Source organism: Rhea americana, unplaced genomic scaffold, assembly GCF_003343005.1.
Source record: "Rhea americana isolate MKP2758 unplaced genomic scaffold, rheAme1 scaffold_57, whole genome shotgun sequence".
In the NCBI taxonomy this organism is placed as follows: domain Eukaryota; kingdom Metazoa; phylum Chordata; class Aves; order Rheiformes; family Rheidae; genus Rhea; species Rhea americana.
In genome coordinates, this window is record NW_028186723.1 from 2,352,734 (window position 1) to 2,367,857 (window position 15,124).

Below are 15,124 nucleotides of genomic sequence, written 5' to 3' on the forward strand. Positions count from 1 at the left end.
TTAATTTTACAAGGCTTCTATCACCAGCACTGCAAATACAGGGAAGAGAGACTTCTTATATCTCCTCTTTATTTCAGCTAGACACAACCAAGTCCATAAAAGTATGACGGCTAATCTTACATCTGGTACTCTGATAATTTGTTTAGAGAGAACTTCTAACATTATATAGTTCATACAGCCACAATAAGACTGGTATGATCCTGCACATGYCGCTTTACGGATGTTTTTGTTGCATCATATTTCCTTGGGTTCCTGTACAGTGTCAGTCTTTCTAATGACTCTAGTACAGAAAAAACTTTCTAGGCTTGACACTTCCTCACACTTTCTGAGATGGTAGGCTCATTAACTGTAACCACTGCAGGAGAGAATGGTACATCTGTTTAGACTCTCATTATATCATCCATGACGATCACCCTCATAACGAGGCTTAGAGTACTCCAGAAGCAGCTGTAAAAACAACCACTGCTTATGAAAGAAGAATTTTGTGTTAAAGTTTATGTTCAGGAACGTGCTTCTGCATAAAATCATGAATATAATTGTTTCAGTTTGCTGTAGTCCTCAAAAATCACTGAGTTACGTAGAAAACCAAAATGTTTTGGTCTTAAACTACCAAATATTTTTCTGAATCTTTTTTTTTCTTTTTGTGTTTATTTTACTGAAACAAATCTGTAAAATCTATGTAGAACTGCTATATTTCAGCTGGAAAAAAACACTAAGTCTCAATTTTGCTAAGAGCAGTTGTACAGCTTTATTTTGAACAGCTTTAAGGTTCCAGTTAAAATAGTTCTAATGAGCATAAAAGTTTAGGAGTATCATTCTGGAGTTTTCTTGGGAATTTTTTGGATTTTGTTGGAAAATGGCAACACCTTGAGCTGAAAATAATCTCTAATAAGCAATGCAGATCTAACAGGCATTTGTTGAACTGTAGGCAGTGCGTAAAGATCCAGAAAAGGCTAGCAGCTGTGAGTCCTTCACCTTAGCACAGTAATACAGTCAAAAAAGATAGTTCAAGGTGTCTCGCACAGGCAGATTGAACTTAGATATATCTCAGATGATATGGGGCTGGTACAACTGAAGACTGGAGGAATTGATAGGCCAGAAGTTGAAGAGTCCTAAACAGTTAGGCCAACTACTGCTGTGATTATTATAGGAATGGAAAAAGTGTGTACAATGACAGCTGCTCCTGAAATTCTAGCAATATTTCCTATCCTATACACTGGATCTCACAGATGACAACATCTAGCTTTCTAGGTTTGACACAAGCAAAGTACATAAATTAGATATGACTGGTTTGCTCCAGCAATCTACTGTCTATGAAAATGTCTAGACTGTCCAGGTTTAGATCTGATCCTGTCTTTCCTCAGGATGAAGGACCCTGGTACAGAACCAATCTGGAATCAAACCCAACATAATGACCTGGAGAGCATCCCCCCTCCTGGGGGTTTTGCTGCTTGAACTCAGGTCTAAGTAAGAGACTGTGCAGCTGAGAGCAACGATCTGCCCTCTGGTGACCTTGGAAGGAGCTCTGCCTGACAATTCTGCTGGGAGGCCTCAACAAGGCTGCCTTGCTCCCGTTCCCCTTTCCCTTTGGAGTTGCTTTTAAGCTAAGGCCATATTGCTGGGCTTTGCCCAAGCTCCAATTTTGTCACAGCCATGCCTCAGACCTCACTGACCTGGACCCTGATCTGTGGATTGACTTCCTGGCTTGACCTCAGACCTGCTTCATCAATATGGACCTGCATGGTGATCACTGGCCTGTGTCTGCCCTGGTTAACATCACTGGACCTGATCCTAACCCTAATTTGCTGATACCTTTCCAGCTTAACCTCAGACCTGCCTTGTTACCAGAGATTTGTCTGGGGATGTGGACTCTTGAGTGAACCTGGCTACTATCCCTGGACCTGCCTTGGTCAGCTTCCTCAAGACTATGGGATGGGCCCTAGCTGGCAAGACTCCTGCCCTGACAGCCATGCCATTACATTTGGCTGCTGGCTCTGTTCCCTCAGGGAGCAGCTGTTAGCTGCATGACACAGAAATTTAAGTGAATGAAATTTGCAACAAACTTCCCATTTTCTTCCACTTCTACTGAAGTCTCTTACAAAGAACAGCTCCAGTAAATACTACAACATACATCACTATAGAGCTAAACCATATATATAAATATACACATATATATTATGATGAAGGAGGGGAAAGGACACAAAAACCTGGAATTTTTCTGGCAAAGAGAAGCACATTGTGGCCAATGTTTTTTATAAGCTGTTTTGAAGAGCAGCCAAAAATGGCATAGCATCTAACAACCATCTTGGTAGTCATACATTCACTCTTCCAGCACTTAAGACACAAGAAAACTCTCAAGAAACTATGCAGTGAAGACAGTGAAAATGAATGCACTGCCTTCTCTTGCTCCTCCTCAGTCATGCACAGATAACACAGTGATGTAGAATGAAGCTGCAAAAAAAGTAAAAGAAGGAAAACATAAAAAGGAAAGGTAAAAAGGAGAAGGAAGAGGTAAAACAGAACTTAGTAACTTAGTGGAGAATGAAAGAATGCTACTACAGGTTATTTTAATTTTTGCAGGATATCACAGGAGATGCACAAAAGAAAGGATTTTGAAGTGAATAAAAATGATTGATCACACTCTGGTCAGTCTTTCAGGAAAATGGCACTGTTTTTCTTTTGACTCCAGGATATAAAACATCTTGTTAGATTTCTTGCTGAAGGGAATAAATACTTTCAAGTTCAAAGAAAAATTGCATTCAACTGAAAACGATGCAGCACATCATGACCTGCAGTGGTCAGGGATATAATTGCTTCACTAACATACAGCACAACATAATGCAGGTTCCTGCTGCTTTCAAGAGTTCACCACTAGGCCAACCTGTGATTCACAAGCTGAATTTAAGGAATCAGGCCAAAAAACCTAGTACACAACCAAAACTGAGCCTTCTGTCAACTTGTGATTTAGTTGCTGTACTTCTGAACCAACCCAGGAAAGTGAGCTCTACAGCACTTGAAAGCCTAAGTCCCTTTTAGATTTTGTCAGACCACCATTCATCAGCTTGCCTAGATGTATAGCCCATATTTTCCACACAGAACAGAAAGTCCTAAAACAGCTAAAGCRTGGCTATGTTCCAGAGCAGAACTCTCAGCTGCTTCTGCAAAACCTTGGAAATAGCTATCACACACAGAGAGTASTGGATTTCAGAGACTGCCTGAGGGAAGATTATATAACCAAAGCAGGAATTCGTGAAAACCAAGCCCAAATTCATTATGAAAGTGGGCAGATTCATTATGGGAAGGTCTGCGCGACTTACGAAGGACTATGGGAAGGGCCTCTCAACTCAGAGCAGTTTTTACTCAGACATCTTACAGAAGCTTTGCARTATTTTGGAGTGCCTCTGAAAAATTTTAGGCACATGACATGAAATCCTGGCTCCAAATGAGAGTTTTGTCTCTGAGTTCATTAGAGTCAGGGTTTCTTTCATTTATAGACTTGTTTTCACTCTTTCATAGCAGAGACAGAGCACTATCAAGACATGCCCAAATTCAATGGAGAGCCCACGCCAATTTTCCTGGCTTGATGAAATAAAATAATATACACTGGTGCAACACGTCATATACTACTTTCTTTATCATTACAATTTTTGGAAATCATGTGTCTCTACCAAAGCAGCTATGGCATGATCCGCACTCTGTGATTCCTAAAGAAATAAAAGATAAAGTTTTCAGAAATATTTACCTTACAAGGTTACACACAATTCACCTCCCTGCTAAAGGCTCAAGTGGCTTTGAAAGAAGATGACCAAGTACAAAGGAGATCACATGATGCCTCTTCTTTGAATCAGCACAAGTGTGTCGCATCAAATTAACCCCAGACAGGGCTATAGTCCTCTTTTTAGAGGTATCCACAAGGGTCTAATTCTCTGGTAGGCATAAAAATGCCACTTCCAAGAGTAAAGACAGTTCTTTAAACTTTGGAAAAGGATAACCAGAATACCCAAGGCATCCCCTTATGGATAAGGAGATCAAGAAGTCATTAGATGCAACCAAATCAATCTTTCTTCTCTGCTGCACAGATGTAAAAAGGAAGTACTTGAATACATGTAGCATACAAGGAAGACAAATAAAGAGCCATGTGGGACACTCAGATCAACCCCATCACTGGATAACAGAATATCTAGTTATAAACATGGAATAGTGAAAGGTACAGTGCAACTGAACTTCACCCAACACTACTTGAATGTCAAAAAGCACCAAACAAAACTGTGAAATCATACGCTGGGCAAGCTATATTATCTCTTCCTATGAAAACATTTATACTTACATGTTGTAAGAATAATACAGTTTATTTAACAAAAATATTACCTCTCCCTATAATCTTGTCTTCCTTTAATTGCATATGCACTGGTGGTGCATAAAYGTGTACACATACTACGTGTGCTTTCTGACTACATTTGATTAAGAACTATCTTCCATCATAATCTTTTTATAGGAAAAGCCAGAGCTTCAGGAACATTATGAATTTTTGTCTCAGGTTTGGGTTTTGTGAGCACTTAGCCGATCATTTACATACTGGCCAAATTACATAGGACTTCAGGCCATTTTATCCTAAGACAATAACCTGCATGCAGAGATCGCTTTACATTTGTATCATACATCATTGCATGTTGGATAATTTATTCTAGCTATACTGCCTTTGTACCAGTGAAACAATTTATACAACTGTCTGAAATGCACTAGTTCAACTACAAACCCTTCCACCCAACATTTTGCCTTTTGTGTGGTATTATAGGTTTTAAGACAGTAGGAACCACTATAATCCTCAAGTTCAGGCAAAAGGACTAGTATCTACTGAGAGTAGGTTAAACATGCATATTTTTAAGAAAAGATTTGATTGATTAAACATTTTTAAGGGATGTGAAGAAACCTTTTCAAAGCAGTTTCAAAAGCTACCTATCTCTACCTTAAACAAGTCAGAGAAATGAGGATGATTTTGCCTAATTCCAATGTCCAATTATAGGACCTTATTACATCTGTCTGTTACAGTGGAAAGCCTTCTGCTACCATGTATTTCTTTTACACAGGTACATAGATGCTGAACAAATCACCACTGAATCTTTTCATTTGATAGTGTTATCAGATTAACAGTCATAATCTTTTCACTAGGAGGACTGGAATTATTTGATGGTTCTTCTATGAAGCTTTAGCAATTTTTCTTATATCACCCATCCTGCTGGGACTGTGTAAYTAGCATTCCACTGTAGGGATGATTCAAGTATCTAACACCTCTACTTGCACCTGCTGTTCTATTATTTATCCATCCAAAAACTACAACAGTTCTTTCAGCTGGAGCATCTCTTTCTGCTCTCCTGATTACCATCCACCAGAACCTTTAAGTCATTTTTAGAGCTACTGTTTTCCATCAGCTTGTATAGATGAACAACATCCTTTAGAAATATACCTTACATCTGGTTACAATGAAAATGGCTGTTATTTTCCTGCACATTGTTCAGTGAGAAAAACAATGTTCTTTGTTGACTGCTATTCTCACAGTCTTTATGTCATCAGGAAACTCTGCAATATTATTGCATGTTTTCTTCCARATCATTAATAAAAATACTCAAAACRTCACTTTATCTATGTACTTTTTTTATATAAATGTCTGCATTTGGCTCAATGCTTTAGGGGAACTCAACTTGCAGCGATGTTGAACGAAGCCAGACTGAAACACAGTCAGCAGTGTATTTTTGTTGAGTAATCTCTTTTCTCCTCAGACAGAAAAAACAGAATGGAATGAAAAYTATGGGTATATTCCCACCACATTAACTTAGGTGCTCCAGGTCACCTAGAGGAGGTGCTGCTTCTTCTCATTCTAATATTAGGAGACCACTCTCCCAATTCAGACGTGTAAATTACAAGATGTGAATACCTGCCACTTGCCCCCACTCCAGTGTACCACATCCTCAGATGGTGAACACGGTCACAGGGACGTGAAACTGAGCTTTGGAGAGGTTTGTTAAGACAAAAACAGCTGAAACTAGATCAAAGAATCCTGTCCAGGCATATGACCTTTATGTAAAATTTTCATGAAGTGGTTGATTCTTATAATGTTTTGTATGCATCTACCCGAAAAGAAACATACCTGTCCCTTTCACTATAGTGGCTGTAATCCTATTTGGCCATTTGTACTGATAACTGAGCCACAAACATAATCTTCACAATAGGTGCTCTTCTGAAATCTGAAAACAATACGCATGGATTTCAAGTTCTTCTGATACATCTGTTGAAGAAGCTATTTTCTCAACAGAAAAAGGATGAAAATGCCACTTGAAAGAATGTGAGCATTAATTTAAATTTACAGCAAAGAAATATTGAAATTGCAAAGTTTATGGATTAATTGCATGCTGAAATGAGCATTGTATCTATTTTTAAGGGTCCCAATCTTTTAAGTTTGAAGGAAGATTTTTTTTTTATAGCAACATAATAGGAAAGTTAAAARTGCATATTAATGAAAATAATCAGGTAAAATACAAGACTAAAATCAGTAATGGTGATTTCAGTGTTTGAAGAGATAAAATGTTGAAATCTATTAGCATTTCTTGAAAGTCCATGACAACAAGCTCTTTACATCTCTTTTTAATGATGTCATCATCTGCATTAATCAATGATGCCAGAATAGAAATTATGCTCAGCTTACTCAATTGKTTTTTTTGAGCTCTTACAGGTAACATAGGCTATGACCTTCTCCCCCAACAGAAGAGAAGACAAAGCCAGAGAGTGCTCCAATAGAAGCAAAGGCAAAACCACCTTCATAGAAAGCATGAAAGAGAATTAAAAGCTTAATGAGCTGAATGAGCTCTTTGAAGAGACACAGCATGAGAACAATAAACCTCTCACCAAAAACCAAACCATGAAAAATAAAAGATTAAAAAAAAAAACAGAAAGGATGAGATCCTCAGCTAGTATAAATCTGTGCAACTCCACTGCCTTCAGCAGTTTGCTGATTCTCACTAGTTGAGGAGAGGYCTACTGATTATCTTTTGTGGGGCGCTAATTATTGCCAATACAACTAATAATGATGAATATTCTTGTTGCCATTGATCTTTGTACAACATGAATTTTTTGTGTGTGTTTTTATCACCTTGATTTCAGGCAATATTTGAAGTCACTTCATGCTTTAAGAATGTGGAAATTTTAATTAAATCTGATATGCCACTTGTTGTATGGATTGTCATRTGCTGTTCTAGAAAGAAGCTAAATTAAGCACATATGGGTTCTAAACAGTAAATGAAAATGCTTTCCTGTGTATTTCTAATACGTAATCGCTTAATGACTCTTCAACTAGGGCCCTTAGAAATGACATATTTCCTCTGAGAAAGGACATTATGTCTACTCTAATATAGCTGTAAGTGTAATGGCACATTTCGAGGCATGCTCAGCTACACAGCCAATGACGACCTTACAGAGATGCACCTTATTAGCTTTGACAGAGTGGTAATAGATCTCCACTCTGAATGGTACTCCCTGGAGAGGCCTGTCTCCTTACCTTTGACATGGGGGATGAAGTGGTGTCGAAAGGGGGAGTTGGGGCGGGAGTCATGGTGAGTGGAGCTGATACTGCTAGTGCGCAGGTATGACAACTGCTGCACACCAGTAGAGAGCAGCTCTGCAGCAGCAGGGAATCAGGGGGCAGGACAAAATGAAAACAAAGAAAAACAATAAGAGAAAAGCAGGGAAGGAGGCTTCAAAGAAAGAAAAAAAAAGCATTGAACAATTAGGATTCTGAAAAGTAGGAAGAAGAAAAGGTTAAAAGATGTACCAAAGGGTTCATAAAAGTTAGACAGTTACAGGAAGTATTTGAAGAGAGGCTCAAACTTGTAATCTTTTGCTACTTTAGCATAACATTCATTGGCTTAATAAGCTTCTCATCTATGCCTTGTTATTAAAAAGTAGCCTGTTACCATCATGCAAACATCACAAACATTGATGCTCAATTAGTTCAGAATGCAGCTGTTTTGAAAAGAGCCTGACCAAAAAACGTCAGCCAAGAGGCACGCAAGTTGCCTTCTATTGTTTTAAGACATTCCAAAAATGCTGCCAACACCAACTAGGGCACCATGGGAGGAAAAAGCTGCAAACTTTTTCAAAACTTGTAACACTCAAATTGTTTAAAGAGCTTTATGCTGACAGCATCAATATAGTGTTTCACTTCTCGCTCAAGGGCTAGGTGGAAGCCAAAGAGAAGTTATCTGGGGCCACTAAGTTTATTCAGAGAGAAACTGTTCTTCCAAATAGCATGACGATAAGAAGTGGTATTAAGAGAAAAATGGTAAATATATATGTCTTATTATTCAACATGAATAACATCATAGGAAAATTACAGAGTAACATTAACAACTACCCCAAGGCAGGGTGGCAAAGATCAAAATAATGAATTCTACAGAATTACTTCTGCGTTCTATATAAGAAACAAAAACAGGTAAGCCAACGCTGAGATCACCTGAAGCGATAAGCTTGAACGAAAGTCTTCCCAGAATATCCCACAGGTTGCAAACTTTGGAATATTTCAGATCTGGATCCGAACTCTGTGGCTTGGATCCATCTGTCCATTACAAGAATTATATAAACTGAGACTGCTTCTGAGGAAGGTCCTTAACTGAACAGAGACAGTAAAGTAATAATCACTGAAGTTTGGAACAAGGTCTGGTTTTGTTCATATCCCTGATATAACTGATATAAATGGAAAAATCCCCACAGAATTGCCAGAATCAAGAGAAAGAAGTTTGCAGCTTTTTCTTACTTTGTCAGTCTCCTTTGGTTTTAGCTGTAGTGTCATCTCAAAACACAACCATGTTGTCAGCACTATGTATCAGACACAATTCACTTCTGTCCTACCTCCCGTGAGTCCTTTATATAAACCATTCACTGACAGACAAGATTAGCTGCTTTCAGCCCACCCCCACGGGAAATCGCTATAGCATTCAAGTTTCACAGTGGTAGCTCTACAATAAATCTTTAATTTTAAAAATGCCGCTCTGATTGTATATGGGTTTTTGGCATCCCAACCATTCATCTGTAATCACCAAGTAAGATGGAACTGCATGGTTGTATTACTTAATTTAAAAACAGATAACAAAGATTTAGTTCATTAATATAAAGAATAAGATCAGTCTTGAACAGTATTCAACGAAGAGTGTTGATACATTTTTAATACAGTTTGTATATGGACAAACAGTCCAAGTTCATGTATTGCTTTCATATATACAGCCAGGAATTCTGAATGCACTAGGAATCTGAACACCTTGTACATTTTCAATATTGTACATGCAACTTTAATACTACTACATAAGTAACTGAAGTCTGTGTTTTTTAAAACTTACTTAGCTATTGCCTATGGTTCTAGTTAAAAAAAAAAAAAAAAAAAAGTAAGTAAAACTATCTTGGCAACCACAAGTCCATGTTTTTAAAAATGATGAGCAATTTGGAATATCTGGGGTTTTGCCTGCTTGAGATTCCATGGCTGCACCAAGCTTTAAAAGGTAGGTATCCAGCATTTTCTGAAAAGATGGCCYATCAAAAGGATTTTTAAGGAGGGAGGAATCCTACAGTAGTTACTTCTGTATAGTCAAGCTACAACTTTTTTTTTCTTCAAGATGTGATACTTTCCCCAAATGCCAGAATGAAGCTTATGATTCACCACTAAAAATTGTTGTTTACTTTCAGAAATATGCAAATGTTTAAAAAAATAATTAAAAACAAACCTAGAAGATCACTATTTATGATATAAGGCACACTCATTAATCTAGTGCACAAGATTGCCTTAATAAAAAGAAAATAGAGCAGGTAAAAAAAAAGAACATTAAAACATGCAACAATTTTTCAATTCTAAATTTTCACTACTAAGAGAAACAACTGCTTTATGCCATTCAATGACATAATAAAGAAACAATACTTTTATGTATACTTCTAATGCAGTTGGTCCTTACCAGGTCTGTGGAAATGCTGAGGGGAACGTGACATGGTGGGTGTGTAGCTGTGGCGACTGTACACTGGAGAATTAATAGAGCCCTGACTAGTAGATCTGTGAATCATGCGATCTCGAACATCCGGATAACCCTGAAGGATAGAAGCATTTCAAAAGAATTCACTAATACATGTAAATGCACCTTATGCAGTTTTTAGCAGCGCTTAACTTTCATGGATCTGAAGACATCAAGAGAAGCTACTGAAATAAAAACATCCCTTAAACTTTCAAGCTACTCCAGTATTACTGTTTTATTTTCTTTTTTTTTTCCTTGTTTTTTCTTTTAATCATCTGTACCAAAGATTCCAATCCACTTTTTACAGTCATTATCAGGGTTCTGTCTTGGAAAGTCCAAATTGCACCTGTTCTTCACAGCAACTTCTATTAAATTCTATGTTATCCTAGATCCCCCCATGCTTGTGATTCCTTAAGGGATGCTGTGTTCATAGTACATCTATCCTGTAGCTTACTGTACAGACGAATGAGCTAGCCTTCAACTAGCTAACTTGGAGGCCAGCAAAAATTCAATAGYTGCAACACAAAGTTCTCTGTAGCTTAATTTACCAGTTTTTAATTTACTAGTTTCTCACCTAGCTATAGCAAAGGGTCTATCCAAATTAGATTCCCCTTGCATCTGAAAACAAGACATCTGCTTGCAGAGTGAAACACAGTTTACTTAGTCTCTTGTAAAAAACAAAATAAAGCAAAGCAAGTAGAACAAATGGGACAGGAGTGATTTGAATGCATGAAAACATAGGACAAATTTTATAATAGCATGTAGCAATCACCAACTTTAAGTCAAACAAAAAAGCAACAGGTCCCACTCCCAAAACAGTAACGCTTATGCAATGGCACTTACACGATTTTGACAAATGACTTTACAAATATTTAATGTTACTATGATGTTCATAAAAGCCTGGGGGGAGGAGGGGAAGGTAAAGAAAAAACGAGGCCACAGTTATGTTCTCTTCAAAACAAAATTGCCGAAGTTTCAGTAGCAACCATGGCATATTATTCAGATGCTTTGAGCAGCATTTTAGGTCATGTAGATCAACTGAATCTTGAGATCTGAGTCCCTGTCTGTGCCACAAGAAAGACGAATACACAAGAAGTGACCGTTTCTGGACAAATGACTCTGCTTTGTAGAAAACAAAACAGTTAAAGCAGTATTTTCATTTTCTTGTACATAATCTGTCAATGAGCACTTAATGCTTTCTTTTTAGATTTAATTTTCCTTAAGTTTTAATTATCAGAAGACATGCCTACATGGCAGAGATRGATTAGACTAGTAACAAAATCAATATCTGTACTTCATCCCTGAAATGAGTAACTAATCATAGCAACAAACTGCGCCCAAAGGTTCCAMAAAACTTACTTCTGCAGAAGGGGTAGGAGATAATGTCCTTGGAGACTGCAAAGACATAAAAAATAAAGTTAAAGAAACATCTTTGCATGTACTGGACAAGAAAACGGCAATCTAAACATTGCTGCAGATACACAGATACATGGCAGTATAAAATGGCAGTGTAGACATAACGTAKGCCATTATAACACTGAAAACTTATTTTTCTATAATGCTCAGGAACTGTTCCTTAAGTCATTGAAGCAACTGGGGGTTTCTGGGAGAAATATAACCGTAAGTGAGATTAATTCAGTCAAATATTATGCAACAACATTTCTGAGTCATCTAATCATTATGGTAATTAAAACATAGCTGTAAAGATCAAAATCCAGAAGTTATTAATTTAATAACCATGCCTGTTATGAAGAAACTTTTAAAGTGCAAATCAAAAGTAAATAGTCTTAACTCAGGGCTTTGCATGGCATCAGGAATATAGAAAAACTTTCAAAATGAAGTGTATTTTTCCTCCAACACACATACTCTGGTAAAAGTCTGCTTCTCCCCAAGGCTTTACATTTCATACACTATCCTTACAAAGCAGTAAGCTGTTGTCATCAACATTTCTTTGATATGATCTCTCTTTAAATTAGCTACAGGCTCTTCCATGGTTACGCAAGGAGAACAGCTGGGAATTACAGCATCTAAATTGGAGGAACTATCCAAAAGGAAATGGACATAATATTTATGAATAGCTTCTACTACAGAGCCAGGCAAACTGAGGCATGAAATACCTTTTAAAAATGAAGCATAAAATCATGCATTAGTTGAATACAAGAAAACAAGAATAAAGGCTATGTATGATTCCCAGTTACGTACTTTTAATTACAAGCCATTTTGAGGTTGGGAGATCAGAATTTAAAATATTTCATTTATGCAGTAAACTTCAATATTAGTATGCTAATAATGCARTTGATTCTGCTCTATTATAAAAAGTACAAGAGTAGATGTGTAAAATGAATGGAGAATTTCTAGTAATAAATGTCCACGTATACACTTAGTAGTGAGAGACCATAAAAGGGGTTGGTAACATTGGGAATGCAYAATATCCAAACAAAGGAGTGACATTTTTAGTCTGGGTACAGAACACCTCCTTTTCAGCAATAAAGCTTTTAAAAGCTTGTCTATCAAAGCCTCCTTCTACATTCTCGTTTTCCTAATCCTTATAATTGCACAAGTTCTCTACAGAAAACCRTCATTTTATTACAGGTTCAATAGCAGCAGCCATAAAAACTTTCCTATTCTCATGCAATATATCATAGACAGGGCTCTGTAGTATCATTCTCCACAAAAGCAATAAATGAAAACCTAAATCTTGCAATATAAATGAACAAAGCACAGTTTATGATGTGCTTTCCCTTGTTTTTCTACAAGTAATTTATATATTTACCATAAATAAACCAATTTCCATAATCTGCCRTGGTTGCTTAGATGCTATGCTAAAGTAATTAACTATTGTAAATGGTAGTCACAGGACTGTAAGACCGAGAAGACATCCCAGACAGCRATTTAATGCCATGACTAACCTTCCATATACTTCTACTTCACCACTGTCTGATATCACCTCTGTGCTTTTTGGAAAAGGGAACCTATGCCGCAGCCAACTTACTGTTTTATTGGGCAYAGGTGAACTACCTTATCTCTAGATGTGCCAGGGAAAGTTGTCAGAGAATGTTCTTTGCTGTTTGTAAGGTCTTTAAAAATTTGTCCTATTACAGAAGTTTTTACACTAGTCAGTTTGAAACACACTGTGCAACTAAAGTGACAAGGGTAAGTTACTTCCAGAATAGCAAGCCAGTAAAAATACAAAGCGATGACTCTTAAAAAAAAAAAAAAAATCTATATGGAAATCCTGCTCTGACCAAATTTATGGTGAAACTCACTGCAACAGGCTCAATGTTCTATTACTTTTAAGACCTAAGGGACTGTTCAGATACTTGAAGTCATATAGATCCTTTCATGTTCTGGGAAATTTTGGCAAATGCTATTTTGGCCACCTTTACAGGTATCATTTTGTAACAGAAGTTCCAGCACTTTCCATTTATTTCATTTTAATATTCTTTTTATTGTAGTATGAGTTGCTTGCTCTATTTTGAAATACCTATCATGTCAGAAGAAATACTTTACAACAGCTTGTTTTCAGGAGGCTGTTACAGACATTCAGTGCTTTCAACTGACAGAATACAAGATGCAGGTAAAATATTGCTTCTCTAAACATGTATGCAGCAAAAGTCAGAGCTGAAAAAATTCCTGTGCTGCTCAGGCTGCTAGCAGGGCAGAAGTAATGGGACCTGCCATTCTGTGACCTAAGTGACAGTTTTTGGAAAATCTATCAGTAAATTAAGTGTCTGCCTCAGTAGGAGAAAGTTTATTTAGTGATCTCAAGAGAGCAGATCTTCTAAAACAACCCTAATGTACTAGAGGACTCCTCACGACCTTCCTTCCACTCCCCTCTCATAACTGCTGGGGTGTCTTCACAGTATCTAGCATGTCAGCTCCCACTAGATGGTGCTGTATGAAAATATTTTTCATCACAGACTTTCAGAAAAACAACATTATGATTTAATTGAACACGAGAGACTGTCAGTGAGAAACTCCTCAAAGCTATTTTTTTTCATTACAATAAAGAAAAACGTCTATTGCTGTCCTTTCTGACTTTAAATGGCTAAAGCRTCCCTGCAATTTGGGTATGTCCTCACCACTGGGTTAACTTTGGCAGCTCTTGCACATTTCCCTTGTATACTTAGGAATTACCTGAATACAGCGATGTTTTTAGTCAAGATGAAGGCATTTCTCAAGGTGTGCAATTCCCTGCCATGCCTAAACATGTCTTCTCCTTTGCTTTTTATGGATGATGGTGACTGATATAAGCTGTACCAACATTAAGGTGTCACTGGGTTTACCACAGTACAAACACAAACTAAGAGATGGGTCTGCCCCAGAAGGGATGGGAGGAGAAACAGGTACAAAGAGGTGAAGTGACTTGCCAAGGACACAGATATCAGTGGTAGCATTTGGTAGAAAATTCAGACCTCCTGAACTGAAGGTGAGAGCCCTTTCATTCCAGATAGTGCTGTCACAGAAGATTAATTGAATGTAATGCTGGTGAAAATATGGGGTAGGAAAACCCCAGAGCCTTTTTGCTTATTTYCCCTAAAAGTGTAACTCCAGGCAGCTTCCAACATACTGATTTATCAGAAAGTGGCATTCCCGTTAGAATTAACAAATTTTCTCTGAGTGAGATTAGTTCCTCCTCTGTGACCAGCCACAGAATTATGTCTGTAGATGGTTTTATGAAATGGCTTAGACCTGTTGGGGCTGGTCAGAGATCACCAAGGTATCTCACAATGGTTTCCAATCAGATGTCAGCTGGGTTGACTACTGGCCTGAATTTGAGGGAGAAAATTCTTTAACATAATGACCCGTTAATGTCTTATCTTTTTCCTGAGCTGAACAGTCTACTGAATTTCCAACTCATAATTTAAAAGACTAATCCTATAAAATACTGAAAAACAAAACATAAAGACTGAGATAACCCTGATTCACAAGCACAAGCTATTGCTCTGTTGGTGGGCAGGACACCAGACTAAGAGAAGAGATTAACAGTCACCAATCTGGGCATCTTTAGACCAGTGGTATCTGAATAATTTATTGTACTTTCCTCTTCCCCAGTTCATCCTCATACTCAATTCTGTTGC

General features: G+C 37.5%; 1 protein-coding gene across 9 annotated transcripts in view; it reads right to left on the minus strand.

Moving 5' to 3' along the window:
- ABLIM1 (actin binding LIM protein 1) overlaps positions 1–15,124 on the minus strand; it is a 158,739-nt gene that overhangs the window by 18,230 nt on the left and 125,385 nt on the right. For all 9 annotated transcript variants that reach the window (XM_085319081.1, XM_085319079.1, XM_085319077.1 and 6 more), the window contains 2 exons: positions 11,403–11,438; positions 9,990–10,119 (listed from right to left, as the gene is read on the minus strand). In XM_085319081.1, coding sequence (XP_085175207.1) covers positions 9,990–10,119; positions 11,403–11,438 — 166 coding nt within the window. The remainder of the gene's footprint in view (positions 1–9,989; positions 10,120–11,402; positions 11,439–15,124) is intronic.